The sequence below is a fragment of the Antechinus flavipes genome, chromosome 4, assembly GCF_016432865.1.
Source record: "Antechinus flavipes isolate AdamAnt ecotype Samford, QLD, Australia chromosome 4, AdamAnt_v2, whole genome shotgun sequence".
NCBI lineage: Eukaryota > Metazoa > Chordata > Mammalia > Dasyuromorphia > Dasyuridae > Antechinus > Antechinus flavipes.
The window spans coordinates 313,527,884-313,543,163 of NC_067401.1; the positions used below are offsets into that span (position 1 = coordinate 313,527,884).

At 33.2% G+C, this 15,280-nt stretch overlaps 1 protein-coding gene across 1 annotated transcript in view; it reads right to left on the reverse strand.

Annotated features, from left to right (window-relative positions):
• The window catches only part of SAMD3 (sterile alpha motif domain containing 3), a 61,838-nt gene that overhangs the window by 14,658 nt on the left and 31,900 nt on the right, over positions 1 to 15,280 (reverse strand). The window contains exon 6 of the mRNA XM_051997725.1: positions 13,558 to 13,725. Within this exon, the coding sequence (XP_051853685.1) occupies positions 13,558 to 13,725 (168 nt within the window). The remainder of the gene's footprint in view (positions 1 to 13,557; positions 13,726 to 15,280) is intronic.

Below are 15,280 nucleotides of genomic sequence, written 5' to 3' on the forward strand. Positions count from 1 at the left end.
AGTGAAGACAATGAAAGGAAAATTACCAAAGAAACAATTGAAAGTGGATGGCAAAAAACAACCAACTGAAACATGATCTAGGGCAAGAGGCTATTTCTAACCAAGGTAACAAGAAGTATTGAAAGCAGAAAAAACAAATACTGAGTGTGCATGAGGAAAAATTTTTAAAATGCTCAGACATTAAAAGGAATGAGGCCCCAAAACCCAAGAAATCCCATGAGGATAAGTCTAGATAAGTACCATGTTAGTTTTGTACTTTTACCTCCTGCTTATAATGGAACCTCCTGGCTCCCACTCTAATTATGAGCAAGTTAGAGATAGGGACCAATCATTTCCCTATTGTCTCCAAAATCAAGATATGACATCCTAAAATACTAGAGTATCGTAGATTTAATTAGAACAGAGCTACCCAAATGATAGTTTGTACAAATGATAGTTATACAATGGGCATTTTTTTCTGTTCTGTACTTCCTAATTTGGATTGTGACATAAAATAAAAACTGTTGAGCATAAAAGCAAAGAGAAAAGCTAGTAAGAGTTCATTTGGACCAAACTCTTCCCTTTAGAAATGAGAAACCTAAGGTCCAGAGTAAGGAAATAGTTTGTCCAAGGTTATGCAGAAAATAAGTGACCAAGATCTGAATCTAACTCCAAATCCAATTTTTTAAACCATATAACACAGCCCAAAGTAGTATTGTTTAAAATGCAAAATTGACTCTACCCACATATTTTACAGATTTTTTAATCTATCTAGGGAGGAACCACATTCGAATTACACTGCTATTTCCAAACCCACAGCTGACTTTTAAGGCTTTTCAGTATTAGTAAATTCACCACCTGCTGATAGGAGTAATTGCTTTATACACAGAATGCAATTAACTGTCAAGATTTCTTTTTTCTTCCCTTACTGCCTTGCTCAATTTTACACCACAGGAAATACTTCTGTGTGAAAGGCCATAAAAATGATTGGTATTTGCAAAATAAATCATTATACTTTGGGTGCTATGAGAAACAAGCAATACATACTGTAAGAGAAATCCAGGGGAATCTAGTAATGTTCTTAGTATTCAGCTGTGTTGAAAACAGCTGCTTGCAGAGAATCAATTTTTTTTCCTTTTCAAATGCAAACAAATCAACTCTTTTCTTGGTTTTCAGAGTTAATGGGGTCAAAATATAACCCAATAGTAGAGAAAAAAAAAAGTTTCTGGAACACCTGAATTGCAAGATCAGTGTTAGGTAGGGATGATGGTTGGCTGGTTGAAGTAGCAAATCTAGCAACAAGCATTTTAATGGTTTATTTTCCTAATTTTTTAATGCTAATTTCAAGGTATTAGTGGCTAGATTAGTAAAAGTGAAATATAAAATATAATTGTGCATTATATTGAAGCCAACTCAAACATATGAAGAAATGGTTACATTTTTAGTGTGAGAATTTATGGTGTGAGTAAAAATTAACAAATTAACAAATTTGTACTAGATTTATTTTGTTGATTGTCTAGATTTAAGAAAGAAATGATAAAATGTTGATAATGTAAATTAAACTTAAAAGTATATCACGTCTACTTTCCCCACAAACACACACACAAAGAACAACTTGTTAAACATTTGTCAGCACACCACTTGGTACCCTGAAGGAACTTACATTACTTCATATTCATAATCCATAAAGTTTTACATATGGAATATTGATCCTAAATAATGGATTCATGTTATATTTTGGTTACTTATACCTTTAAAATTTTGCAAGAATTTTTATTAGCTTTTCCTATGGTTGCTAGGGAATACAAATAATATCACTCTACCTTTCTGGACTTTTCTCATATTCTCCTCCATGTATTTTATACTGCAGTCAAACTGGACTATTGTAATCCCCAATGCCTACATATATTTTGGGATTTTATTTAATAAATACCTTCTCCCTTTCTTTGCCTTCTCCCTTATTTGCCATTTGAATTCCTACCTATCTTTTAAAACACATCTAAAATACCATCACCTCTGTGAAACCATTCATGGTTCCCCAATACAAAATTAGCTTCTCTTTTCAACATCATAATATAAAACAAAGTAAATCATTACAACTATCTTTGTTTAAAAGTATTTTAAGCTTTCAGAAAGTATAGAATGTCCTTATCTAAATTTTATACCTCCCAAGCACACCCTTTTGTATAAAACAGGAACTTAATAAAGTTTATTGTATAGTAAGTTACGTTTAAGGCACAGTCAAATCTATAAGATTCTTAAGGTCTTAAGATCATAGAATTCTATCAGGAAGAGCCCTCAACAACTACTTAGTCCTGGACTTTCAATTTGCAGATGTGAAAAACTCAGGTCTATGGAAATTGTGATTAGTCCAAAGTCACAATTACTATATTAGAATACTATTTAGTGTAACATATGACATTATGTAGTATACGTGTTATTTTATGTAGTATATGTGATACAATATATAGTATGGTATAATATATAGTATATACTAATATATAGTACTAGTATAGTAATATACTAGCATAGTGTACAAGTAATAGTAATACTGCTATACTAATAATAGAGGTAGAGCTAGAATTTGAGTTCAAGTTTTTAGAATGAAGAGTCTGTGTTCAAAAGAACTGCACTATGCTTCTTCCTATATTTGTCTTTGTAGTAGTTAATATCTACTTATCCACAATTAAGGAAATTTACTCCAAATAATAGAGATCTAGGATCAATCTTCAAAGTTTTTTAATGTTGTGATCTCTCTTCTGCTTAACAATCTTACTTAATATAATAGTCTTAACTTTTCTCTTCCAGCCCCATTCTATTTATTATTTTATTAGATGGAGAAAACTGACTCATGAACATTTTTTCAATTGTGTTATTTCATAATTAGTTTTATTACCATAACAAATACATTATCCTTAGATATTTGGGTAAACAATTCTTAACTTTAACAATATTTTTGTCATTTAGTAGATAAAATATGGATTTCTAACTACCCTGCTCCCTTTCCCAAGGGAAAAAAAAATTGTCTCTCTTAAAATTTTATATTATTGGGATATAGAAAATAAAATAGTTACAGAGTTCTTACTTTTAAAAAGGAACAGAAGGAATATTCCAAATATTGTAGAATATACTTGGAGACAGTGGAAAAGACAGGGCGGTCAACTAAAAATAAATCACTACTGAAACCTGATCAAGTCAACTAATAAGATTCATTACACATAAGAGAATGGGTATGGTGTCCAGATTGGGGAGCATACTAGACAAATAGTAATAAATTAAAAGCATAAAAGTCAAAATTAAGCTGAATTTGCACAATTTGACCATGAGCTCCTTGAGGCAAGAGACTGTTCTCTTCTGTTTCATAGTTAATGTCAGCAACAGAGTAAAAATTGTCTAAGTAGCCTAATATCTGAGTGAAAATGGGATATTCAAGTATGAACCCTCAATACAATCTCAATTAAATTGCCAAAAACTATTTTTGAGGTAGAAAAAGATAATTTAAAAATTCATTTGAAAGAACAAAAAAATCAAGAATATCAAATGAATTACTGAAAAAATGTAGCAGTTATTTTAAATGGGTATCTCTTACTATTTCTTCTTAAAGAGTTTTGTTGATGATATAGAAATACTAATGATTTATGTGAGTTTGTTTTCTATCTTCTACTTTGCTAAAATTATTGTTTCAACTAATTTTTAATTGAATCTCTAGTATATTATGTCATCTGTGAAAAGAGATAGTTTTATTACCTCATTGCCCATTCAGATTTCTTCAATTTATTTTTGTTCTCTTGTGGCTGTTCCTAATATTTCTGATACAATTTTGAATAATATTGATAATAATATGCATCTGTTTCATTCCTGATCTTACTGCAAAGGCTTCTAGCTTATCTCCATTACAAATAATGCTTGCTGATGGTTTCATTTTAAGGAAAAAATTATTTATACCTATGCTATCAAGTGTTTTTAATAGTAAAGAATACTGTATTTTTAAAAAAATAGTATTTTATTTTTTCAAATACATGCATTTTCAACATTCACCTTTGCAATATCTTGTGTTCCAATTTTTTCTTCCTCTCTTCTCTCCTCCCACCTCTCCAAGATAGCAAGCAATCTGATATTGGTTAAACCTGTAATTCTTCTAAACACATTTCCATATTTATCATAGTGTGTAAGAAAAATGAAAAAAAATGAAAAAGTGAAAAACAAAAGTGTTGTATTTCATCAAAAAGCTTTTCTGCATCTATTAATATATGATTATGTTACTTTTGTTATTGATATACTCAATTATCTTTATAGATTTTCTTATGTTAAACTATCCCTGCATTCCTGATATAAATCCCATTTGGTCACCATGTATATATAATCTTTGTGATATACTGTTGTTTTTTAGCTAGTATTTAGAATTTTTGCATCCATATTCACTAATGAATTTAGTCTATAATTTTCTTTTTTATTGTTTCCGGTTTAGATATCAACACTTTCATAATTGGAGTTTGGTAGGACTTTTGCTTTAACTATTATTCCAAATAATTCTTTATTATTGAAAATAGTTGATTTTTAAATGATTATAGAATTCACTTGTAAATGCATCTCATTCTGAAGCTTTTTTCCTTAGGAAGCTCATTATAGTCTGTTCAATTTCTTTTTCCAAACTAATCCTATTTTAGATATTCTACTTCCTTTTCTGCTAATCTAGTCAGTTTATATTTTTGTAAATGTTTTTCTATTTCATTCAAATTGTTCAATTTATTAGCCTATAATTGGGCAAGATAATTTCTAACAATTGCTTTGATTTCATCTCCATTAATGATATATTCACCCTTTTCATTTTTGATACTACTAATTTGGTTTTCTTATTTATCACATTAACCAGTGGTTTATCTATTTTATTGATTTTTTGCAAGACCAACTTCTTGTTTTATTTAATAATTCTATAGTTTCTTACACTCAATTTAAGTTTTAGAATTTCCACTTTAGTATTTAATTATGGATTTTTGTTTTGTTCTTTTTCTAGTTTTTTTTTAATTGCATACCCAATTTATTGGAAACTGATCATTATTAACAATGGAAATATTAGAACATTTAATTCCATTTTCTCCTGTTGCACGCACCCCATGCTTCACTGTTCTAGGAAATGGTTGCTGGACTATGGTAAAAGGTCAGTGGTATAATATTTTATCAACCATGTAGTTTGCAAGTTCCTTGAGGATAAGGAGTACCTTATTCTGTCTTATGTGTTCCTTTATCTCTCCAGTATCTTCCACAAGATTTTGGTGAATGAATGAATGAATTCTAAGAACTTCGCATTTTCACAAAATAAGATAAATACTCTATTTTTACCAAGGAAAATTCCTCAAAATCTCTTTCTAGATCCCTTCTTTAGTCATATTATCTCATCATAACCAACACTTTTAAAATCTAAACAGATTGATTCCTCTGCTTTTAAAGGCCTCTACTCTGTTAAAATGTATCACTCTAAAGCAATAAAAAGCAATTTGATTGTCTTTACCTATATAACAGCAATAAGCTGCCACTACATCTCCTCCAAAACAACAGAATTATTTCATGGTAATTTTTAAAATGTTGCTTATATTTTGACATAGCAATAAAATAATTTGTGGTACAACCAAAGTAGTCAAATTGGTGCATGTAATTCATGCATACATATAAACATGGAAATCAAAAAGATAGTCTCCTGAAAAAATACTCAACTCAACTTTGTTATTTTAACAAAGTTATACACATCATTGGGTCTCAGCTTCCTTATCTATAAATCCTTTACCAAGCCAGTAACGATAAACCTATGTTATCCATTTATAATCACTAGTTTGGTAAAGGTTGTGATTCGTATAATACCATAGCTGTGAGGATTCTTACAAGATGCTAAGTAAGGAATTGAGGAGATAGTAGTTAAATCTAGTTTAGCATTGATTTAATCCTACAACAAATAATGGTTTCCTAGTGATGATTGATATATACTCAGTGTACAGCATATAAGCAAGAAGCTCTCAAAGCCAGACACACAAGCCCACTAGAAGCTCTTGGAGGAGGAAACAGATTCATTCCATCTTCTACCTTTGTGCTGGCTGAAGGCTGAAGCTGGCAAAGGCAAAGGACTAGAGGCAGGAAAGAAGGAGAGAGATAGGCCTCTAAGAAAGCTAACTGGGCCCAAGGAAGGAGACAAGACTTAGAAGGAGACAATATAGGATTTGGACTTTAATCCCTGGCTGCACTTGTGATTATTGAACTGAAACGAAGGCTGCTCCCAGAAGCTCCCCCCTCCCCCCAAAAAAAAACCTGCTCCCAGAGAACATTATATTTTAGAGAAGAATATTATATCTAGCTTTAGTAGAATGGTGGCTAAAACTCAGGACATCCAAATGGTGCAACCACTATTAATAGTTCATTTGTTTGATGAAGGAATGATCAAGTTATACAAAAAAGATGAATAATTCACTTGTAATATGACCATTCAGTGGCATATTTTTAATACATTTTTCTATGAAAATCCATCCTTCCATATTTTAATACCTGCCTTTTCTTTTTCCATTATTTCTTCATTTCCACCCATGTCAATCAAAACTGTCATTATTGAGACCTGGTAAAGTAAACACCATGTGTGTATTTTTAAAAAGCTATATCTTTATCATGTTTCCTTTTAATTTTTCTTCACCTTTCACTCCCCATGACTACTGTTTTAGGACTGTTTTCTTTCTCTTCTTCCATTCCTAGAATTTTCTTTCTGCCAGAATGAACCTTAGAGGCAGAATCAAGGCACTGAAACATTTATCCTTGTTTTTTTTTTTTTTTCCAAGTTATTTTGAAAACTGATATTCAAATTAACATGATTTTATATCAGAACCTGAACTGAAGGGCTTCTCTACAAGATGTGTTATTTTAACAAAGTTATACACATCATTGGGTCTCAGCTTCCTTATTTATAAATTTTTGTTCAGTCCCTTTTCAGTCACATCGAATTCTTTCTGACTCCATTTGGGTTTTTCTTGGAAAAAAACAGAGGAGTGGATTACCATTTCCTTTTCTACTTTATATTATAGATAAGAAAATCAAGGCAAACAGGGTTAAGTGATTTGCCAAGGGTTACACACATAGTAAGCATCACTGTCTGGATTTGAATTTAATTTTTTCTGATGGAGACCTGATGCTCAGTCTACTGTGCCACCTAGTTGCACTATCTATAATTGAAAAAGTGATTTTTGAGGCCCTTTCAGTTCTGATTCCATGATTCTCTATTAATCAAAAAAGAAGTACTCTTAACTATCCTTCATTTTTTTGTTTTTATGTGTATGTATAAAAGGTTCAAGCTAAAATTATGTAGATTTTGATGAATAAGCACCAACTAATGTCAGCATAGGTTCTGATGAGACTCACAAAGGTATGTATTTATAGCAGCATGGCTCTTTGATGCCAGACACTGTGGAGGATATAAAGTTAAAATCCTAATTCCTGATCTCAAGAAATTTATAATCTAGCAGAAAAGACATCATTAAAAGAACCATAGAATACTTAAGAGCCAAATGTGAATTCATACCTGGTCTCAGGTATTTCCTAACCTGGTGACTTTGGGCAAATCATTTCATCTCTGTTTGCCTCATTTTTTATTTTTATAAAATGAGAATTATATTAGCACTTGTTTTTCAGAGTTATTGTCAAAATAAAATGAGATAATATTTGTAAATCAACTTATAAACCTTAAAATACTATATAAATGTTAGCAATTTTATAACAATAATAATATATAAACTGCATGCTAGTAATTATTATTATTATTTTGAATAATAGTAGTCAGAATAAATTTTATTCTCCATTTCTTCTCTTTGCCTTCTTTTCTAAAAATGTAAGTATCTTGAATCATTTTAAAGTAGAGGAAACACAGCCAGGAAGTATTGAAGCCAGGATTTAAATTTCTCTTTCTAGAGCCAAGGTCCTATAATGTAAATCTTCATGTTTGTTTGATACTTTGGAAAATAGTAAGTCCAGAAAACAGCTGTCTTTATTTCACAATAATGCAGGCAATTGTGTCTGGCATGTAGTAGGCACTCAATAAATGTTTGTTGATTGACTGACTTAAGTGTTTGTCTGCATCTTATAAATTAATAAATATTAATATGCTAGATTCCTTTTCAGCAGCTTCAACATCTTCAGCATCTTCAATAAAAGTTTAAGCTGTTTAAAAGTAAATTAGCTTTATAAATTTGTGCCTTTTGCCTACATAAACTTCACTTCTAAATTTAATATAGAAAACTGTAATGTTCTCTCTAAAATGTAATGTTCTCTGTTAAGGTTTTCTTGGGGTCTCTGGAGGCAGCCTTCATTTCAGTTTAGTAATCACCACATGAGTAGCCAGGGGTTAAAGTCCAAATCTCTTTCAAAGTCTTGTCTACTTTCCTGGGGTCCGCTTAGCTTTCTTAGAGGTCTATCTCTAAGCTTGAGCTCCTGCTGCCAGTCCTTTGCCTCTGCCAGATTCTGCCTCTAGCTCTCTCCAAATGAATCCTGGCTAAGGTTCCTAGCTTAGAGTATATACCACTAGGAAATCATTATTTGTTGTAGGATTAAATCAGTGCTAAATTAGATGTAACCATTGTCATCTCAATTCCCTTTCGTACTTTGTTTCAAGTTCTGGGTCATAATAGAGAACATTATAATTTATGGCTGAACCAAATTACCCAGAATATCCTTATACTCCCAGCCTAACAAAATAATAGGTATTTTAAAAGCTCAGCTACATTTAAGCTTAATTCTTTCCCCCAAATTTCCATTTTCCCCTAGTTGGTTTGAAAATTTCTATTTTGACATCCAGCACACTTTCCCATTGATTACATATCTTTGATCAAAGAAAAATACAACTACAATTTATCTTAACTGCCATTAAATATGTGTGTGTGTGTATCTATATATATACACACACTTTTTTTTTTAACCAAAATGCTGTTAGTTATGACATTTGACGGAACTACAGAACATGTAGATGTGGTATCTACCTCTCAGGAACATTCAATCTAGGAATAACAAAACAAGAGGCAGGTAGACTTTTGTTTCATCATTAAAAGAATTTACAAAAGAATTTCAAAGCTACTTTCTCTGATAAGGCCTCATTTCTCAAACATAGAGGGAACTAATTGAGTCAAATTTATAAAAAATAAAGAGCCATGCCCCAATTGATAAATGATCAAAAGATATGATCTGTAATTCATGCATTTTGTTTGACCTAACAACACCACTACTACATGTATACCAAAAGAGATTTGAAAAAAAAAAAAAAAGGAAAATGACCTACATGTACAAAAAATATTCACAATAGCTCTTTTCTCAGGGCAAAAAAATTAGAAATTGAGGGGATGTCCATAAATTGGGAAATGGCTCAATAAAATGTTATATGTTTATGATAGAAATGATTGTTCTATAGGAATTGATCAACAGGATGCTCTTGGGAAGAAAAAAAAAAACCTGGAAAGTCCTCCATGGACTCAAGCAAAGTGAAATGTACTATATACAAAGTAATGATGATCAGCTGTAAATAACTTTGCTGTTCTCAGTAGTACAATCATCCAGGGCTACTCTGAAGGTCTTATGATGAAAAATCCTATCTATAACCAGAGAAGGAACTGACTGAATTTGAATACAGTTTCAGTGTATTCTTTTGAATACACTGAATAAAGATTGAAGCATTCTCTCTTTTTCTCTTTTTTTCTAATTTAAATTTTTTTTGAGAGTTTTTATTTTCATTAGGGTAGTAGACTTAAACTTTCCCCCCACAATTTGACTTTTATGGAAATGTTTTGTATAGCTTCACAAGTAATTTTTTAATTATGGTTGGAGAGAAGGGAGAGAACTTACCATTCAAAGATTTTAGAAGCAAATATTTTTAAAAAATTGTTTTGAATGTAATTGAGGGAAAACATTAAATAAATAAAACAAAAAGAATCTATAAATCAAACAAATTGTCTTTGAGGACAAGCAATTTTGAGGTTAAGCCAGGATTTGAAAGTTCAAACTGGATTAAGGTCAGGGATGAAATTTGTAGGGAATATGATAATAACTTATGTGTATAAAACTTAAAGGTTTGCAAAGTGATTTGTTTTTCCTTCCTCACAACACTCCTGTGACACAAGGAGTGCAAGTATTACAATCTCCATTTCACAGATAAGGAAACTTGAGTTTTCCTTGCAGTTTTTTCACTATGACCCTACTTGAGTTCCTTTCCCCCCCCCACCCCTTCCCCCTAACTCCTCCCATTTTCCAAGAAGGAAAGAAGGAAGAAAGGAAATAAGAAAGTAAAGATGGAAGAAAGGGAGGTAGGATAGAAGTGATGTAAATTGTGTCCCTTTTAACCTGAAGAGGCTCTGAAACTCTCCTTTAATCTGTGAAAGAAGGGTGATTGGGGTCTCAAGTTCTCACCTGGGAAAAGCACACCTTTCTCAGATCACACCCTTTCCAAGTTAAGTGGTCTCATTCAATTGGAGATCTGGGCTGATAATCCTCTATTGAGTGGTTCAAACTGTTCCCAGTGGCTCAAACTCCCAGTTAAATAATCTCATTGAATTTTGCATTGAACTGAAGCCCCAAGCTTCAGACAGCTAATAAAAGACAAGTCTGAATGCATCTTTACAGATGTCCTAATAGGATTATGCCCTCTTGTGAAGATATCTTCTTCTCAGTGTAAACCACCTTTGCTTATTCCCTGCCCACTGAAAAGGCTAACTTCCTCGCAAGCTGTCTTCTTAGGGGAAATAAAATTCCTTTTGCCACAGATTTCAGGTTTGAGAATTCTTTCACATAGGATATGCAGCTCCAACCAGAAGGAATCTGCCACCCCAGTTCTCACACCTCATCAAAAGGAAGAAAGTAAAGGTAGGAGGGAGGGAAGAAGGGAAGATGAAAAGAAAGAGAAGAAAGGAAGGGAGGAAGTAAAGAAGATAAATATTAAGTGCTTACAATGCACCAGAAACTGTGCTAAATAATTTTATACACATTGTCTCATTTGATCCTCACAATAACTCTGGAGTATGTGCTATTATTATAATTGCTATTTTATAGTTGAGGTAGACAGAGCTTAAATTACTTGTTCAGGGTCATTGTTTTTGTTGTTAATCCTTCATTCTTGAAGAGGATTATGACATCAGGAAGGTGATGCCATGACAGGCAAATGAATTGGATTTCAGTAAGGAGGACTGTGCAAGGTCAGCCTCACTTCTCCCTCCAGAGCCATCTGGATCCAATAACAAGATATAGATTAAGATACCTGGAGATGGCCCTGGATGCAATGAGAGACCTTTACCTTTTTAAGCTAAGGTCTTCAAGGGATCTAAGTTTGACTGAGGCTGCACCTATTCAGTAATTAGGGTGAGGTAGCAATTGAGTGAAAGAATTCATCCAGTCTAAAAGAAACAAACAAAGAAATCTAATAAATAAATAAATCTGGAAGGGGAAGACCCTCGGGGTTTCTGACTAAACACAAATAACTGCTATTTACATTCAACTTGATTTAATCAATCCTGATTGGTCCAAACAAAAATGAAATGGGGCTTAGTCTGGACCTTCAGGTGGTCAATCAATGAGAATCAGAATGATTTTGATTTAAGTCATCATCCTTAAGAAGAAATCTGGTCCCTAAACCGTAAAATATTTTAGGAGAGTTCAAGGATCCAAAAGAAAAAAAAAAAAAAGGTGAAAGAGTAGATTCGTTGCCTCAATTGTTTAGGGTCACATTACTATTAAGTGTCTAAGGCCAGATTTGAATTCAAGTTTTCCTGACTCCAGAGCCAGTGTTCTATCTATTGCCTCCTTTCATCACATTTTTTATGTGTTATCTTTTCCCATTCAAATGTAAACTCCCTAAAGCTAGAGCTATTATGCTTGTTTTTTCCATGTATAGCATAGTAACTGGCAGTACCTAAATGCTTAATAAATGATTTATTATCTATCTTTGTATCTATGTATCTATCTGTCTTTCCAGATTTCTGTCTATCCATCTATTTATTTAATCATAATCCAGGATTAGAACCCAGATTTCTGGATTGATAGTCCAATACTTTTTAAACATGGTACTGATGTGAACTATCTTCCCTGTCAGGAAGAAGCCCAAATCCTATTTGTATAAAAGAATGTGAGGTCAATCTATTGTTATTCGACCATTCTGTCTTCCATCTAGTTAGCATCTTTAAAGACATTCACAACAACCTTTAAGACATTCTTAATGGAACTTAGTTTTTCCAAACTGTCTTATTACCATAAGTTAAGACAGTCATTATGTAAACTCTATACATACAAAAAGGAAGCTAGCTTTCCCAGACTTTCTTGATTGGCATATCTTAAAACAAGTCTGGGACCTGGTCTACCAGGTGCATTCCATCTAGCTCTTTGACCCTCTCTCTTGATTTCATGCTTTTACACGTGGAAAATACTAAGGCTGTATTTCCCCTATAAAAGATCAGGTTATGATGATCTTTGCTCCCTCTTTTTCAGGATTAAGCCCACTAATGTGGTTGCTTTCTTTTTCCTCAGAATATCTTTCCTCTGATGGCATCTTTCTCTTTATTCTGGCTAATTCTAGTTAGTTTAACCATATGCTCTTCCAACTCAATTTCATATTTACCATTCTTGGTGTCTTTTATATCCCTTTATTTTGTCTGTAATCTCTTCCCCAAGTAAATCTATCTTTGCCAAAGAGAATGGCCATTGTGAATTAGTCACATTTATTTTAAACTAGGTTTTGCCATCCCGACCAATCAGTCCATGATGGTTATCCTTTAAGGCCCGCACCTTCAAAGGTTATGAAGATTCAAACAATGCCTCCTGGACTCAAAGTATTTTTCGAACTCTTGTGATTTCCTCCAAGAGCAATTTATAAGTTACTTAAGAAAATTGTATATTGCATTTTAGCGACTACTTGTGATGGAATATAGCTTCTAGGGAGACAACAATAATTTTAAGGTGCTTCTGTTCTAATAATCTGTCAGTGATTCTAAATTTTCTGGCATTGGAATCTGTGATCCCGGGCCCTCTGATCTAAAAATGCTGTCATTCTATCAATGATTGTAAAAGTCTGGCCTAGGAATATGACAATATTTCTTTACTTAAACTTTACGAAAATTAGTGATCCTGAGATTCTCTAACCTTAAGATGCTATTGTTCTAACAATCTTGTCTATCAAAGATTCTAAAGTCTTCTGGCTTTAGGATAATCCTAAATCTACTCTTCAGTGATAACCAAATCCCTGAGAGCACTCCTCAGCTCTACCTAACTGTCATTAGCATATCAATGACACAAACTGGATAAATCTGTCCTTGCTCCAGGTTCTTTGCTAAAATCTTTGGACTTTAGCCTGCAGGCTTCAGTTGGCATTACAGTTACAAATACAATACCATGCCCCTTAACTAGGGTATGGGTTCAAGCCTGAAAATTCTTTTGAGACACCTCATGACACCAAGCTTTTGGGGTCCATTTCCAACCTTAACACTTTTATTTGCAGGGAGGCCATACAACTTACAAATAAATTATAAACAAACTAATGCCAATTTTTCCCCTTGAGTAAGATGCCAGGATGTTCACACTTACTTTTATTTGAACAATCTGAATTTCTTCACATCTGATTTCTGTGAAAGATTTCCTTGTTTGTCCTTTTCTGTGGCCAAATTTACACTTGTTCCTTATCACCTGTTCATCATCTTCTATGGGCCTCCGAACATATTTGAAGCGATCTTTGAGGGCTCGTTTCCACAAAAACTGCATAAAGTAACAAATAGTAATAAATGGTTATTCACTATGAGGCTTTAGACACTCTTCCATAAACCAGGAAATCTTATTCTACTGTCAGTTCTGGCTTTGAGAATATTTTCATTCAAAAGCATTCTTCATTCATTTGCTGAGATTTAAAACAGAAATGATATTGGTCTTTGCCTATAAGACCTATAGATCAAACTGTAATGCTGGAGAAACTGAGGCAAGATAGAGATTAGAGAGTTTTAAATATTTTATTTGAAAGGGAGAGATTGTGCTGGGGGTATGCTGCCCCCAGGGCTGATGTCCAAAGCATCCGGCAACTAATGTGTGCTTCCCATGAAGTATATATACACATGTGGCTCAGCTACAGGGATAGAGGGAAGCAGGGATGGAGTCCAAGCACTGAGAGCAGGAAAGGGACTATCAATCCAGTCCTGACAGGGTTGGGGGAGGCACTGGTCATTTTGATGCTATCTAAAATAGAAGGTCTTTCTCCTTATCTGGATCATCATGATTAGGAGGGAGGGGTGGTTTTACAGGATTGAGCAGAACAATTAGGAACTGAGGTCAAACAATTCAGGGAAACTGAGGCAGGACAATAAAAGGGAACTATGGCACAACAAAATGTTCTTAAATTGTGGGTCATAAGCCCACATAAGATACCATAACTGAATGTGGGGGTGGCAAAATTATGATTTATTATCAGTAAATGTTTGATTTGCTTGCCTATTTTTATGTACCTATATGTCCAGAGTCATATAAACATTTTCTTTAATAAAAAAAGAAGTGGTGAGTAAAAAACAGTTTAAGAAGCCTTGTAGATAGAAGATTGAAAAATTCTCAAATAACCTATCATTTGTAATCATTTGGAAACATTGATTAACATAGCTATTAGCATGATGATATTGAGTCTTGAGGAAATGAGTGAGCAGACCTGAAATAGATTCCAATGGTTTCTTATCACAGTTTGAGATTTCAGCCTGATTTCCTCTTAAAGAAGAAGAAGGAAGTCTATGTGGTTCAGTAAACTAAATCAAAGGTCTGGAACTCAGGATGTAATTTCCTTCTTTTGTTGTGGTAACTGTGCCAACATAGCTGTATGACATCATTTTGAATTCCAGCCCTCCAGTTTCCTTCTAACATCTTACCTTCCACAAGAGAATCCTGCTATACTAGGCCACATGAGGGATTTATGATTCCAGGCTCTACATTTTTGGAAGGACACTGAAAATCTTGAGAGTTTCAGAGAACAACAAAGATGGCAATAGTACTGGAGGCAATGCTACGTGAAAATCAGTTGAAAGAACTGGGAATATCTACTGTAAGTCTAAATGTTTACGTGAGTAAGGAATGGGAAATATTTTACACACACACACATATCCCTACACAACTAGAAAAGGGATGTCATAAAAGAGTGATTAGATTTGGTTGTCTCAGAGGGAAGAACTAGAATATATAAGTGAAGGATGAAGATAGACAGATTTAGGCTACAAAAATATGTAGGGAAATTCCCCCTTTTAAAAGAGAGAAATGAGTTTAATTGAGAAATAGTGAAATT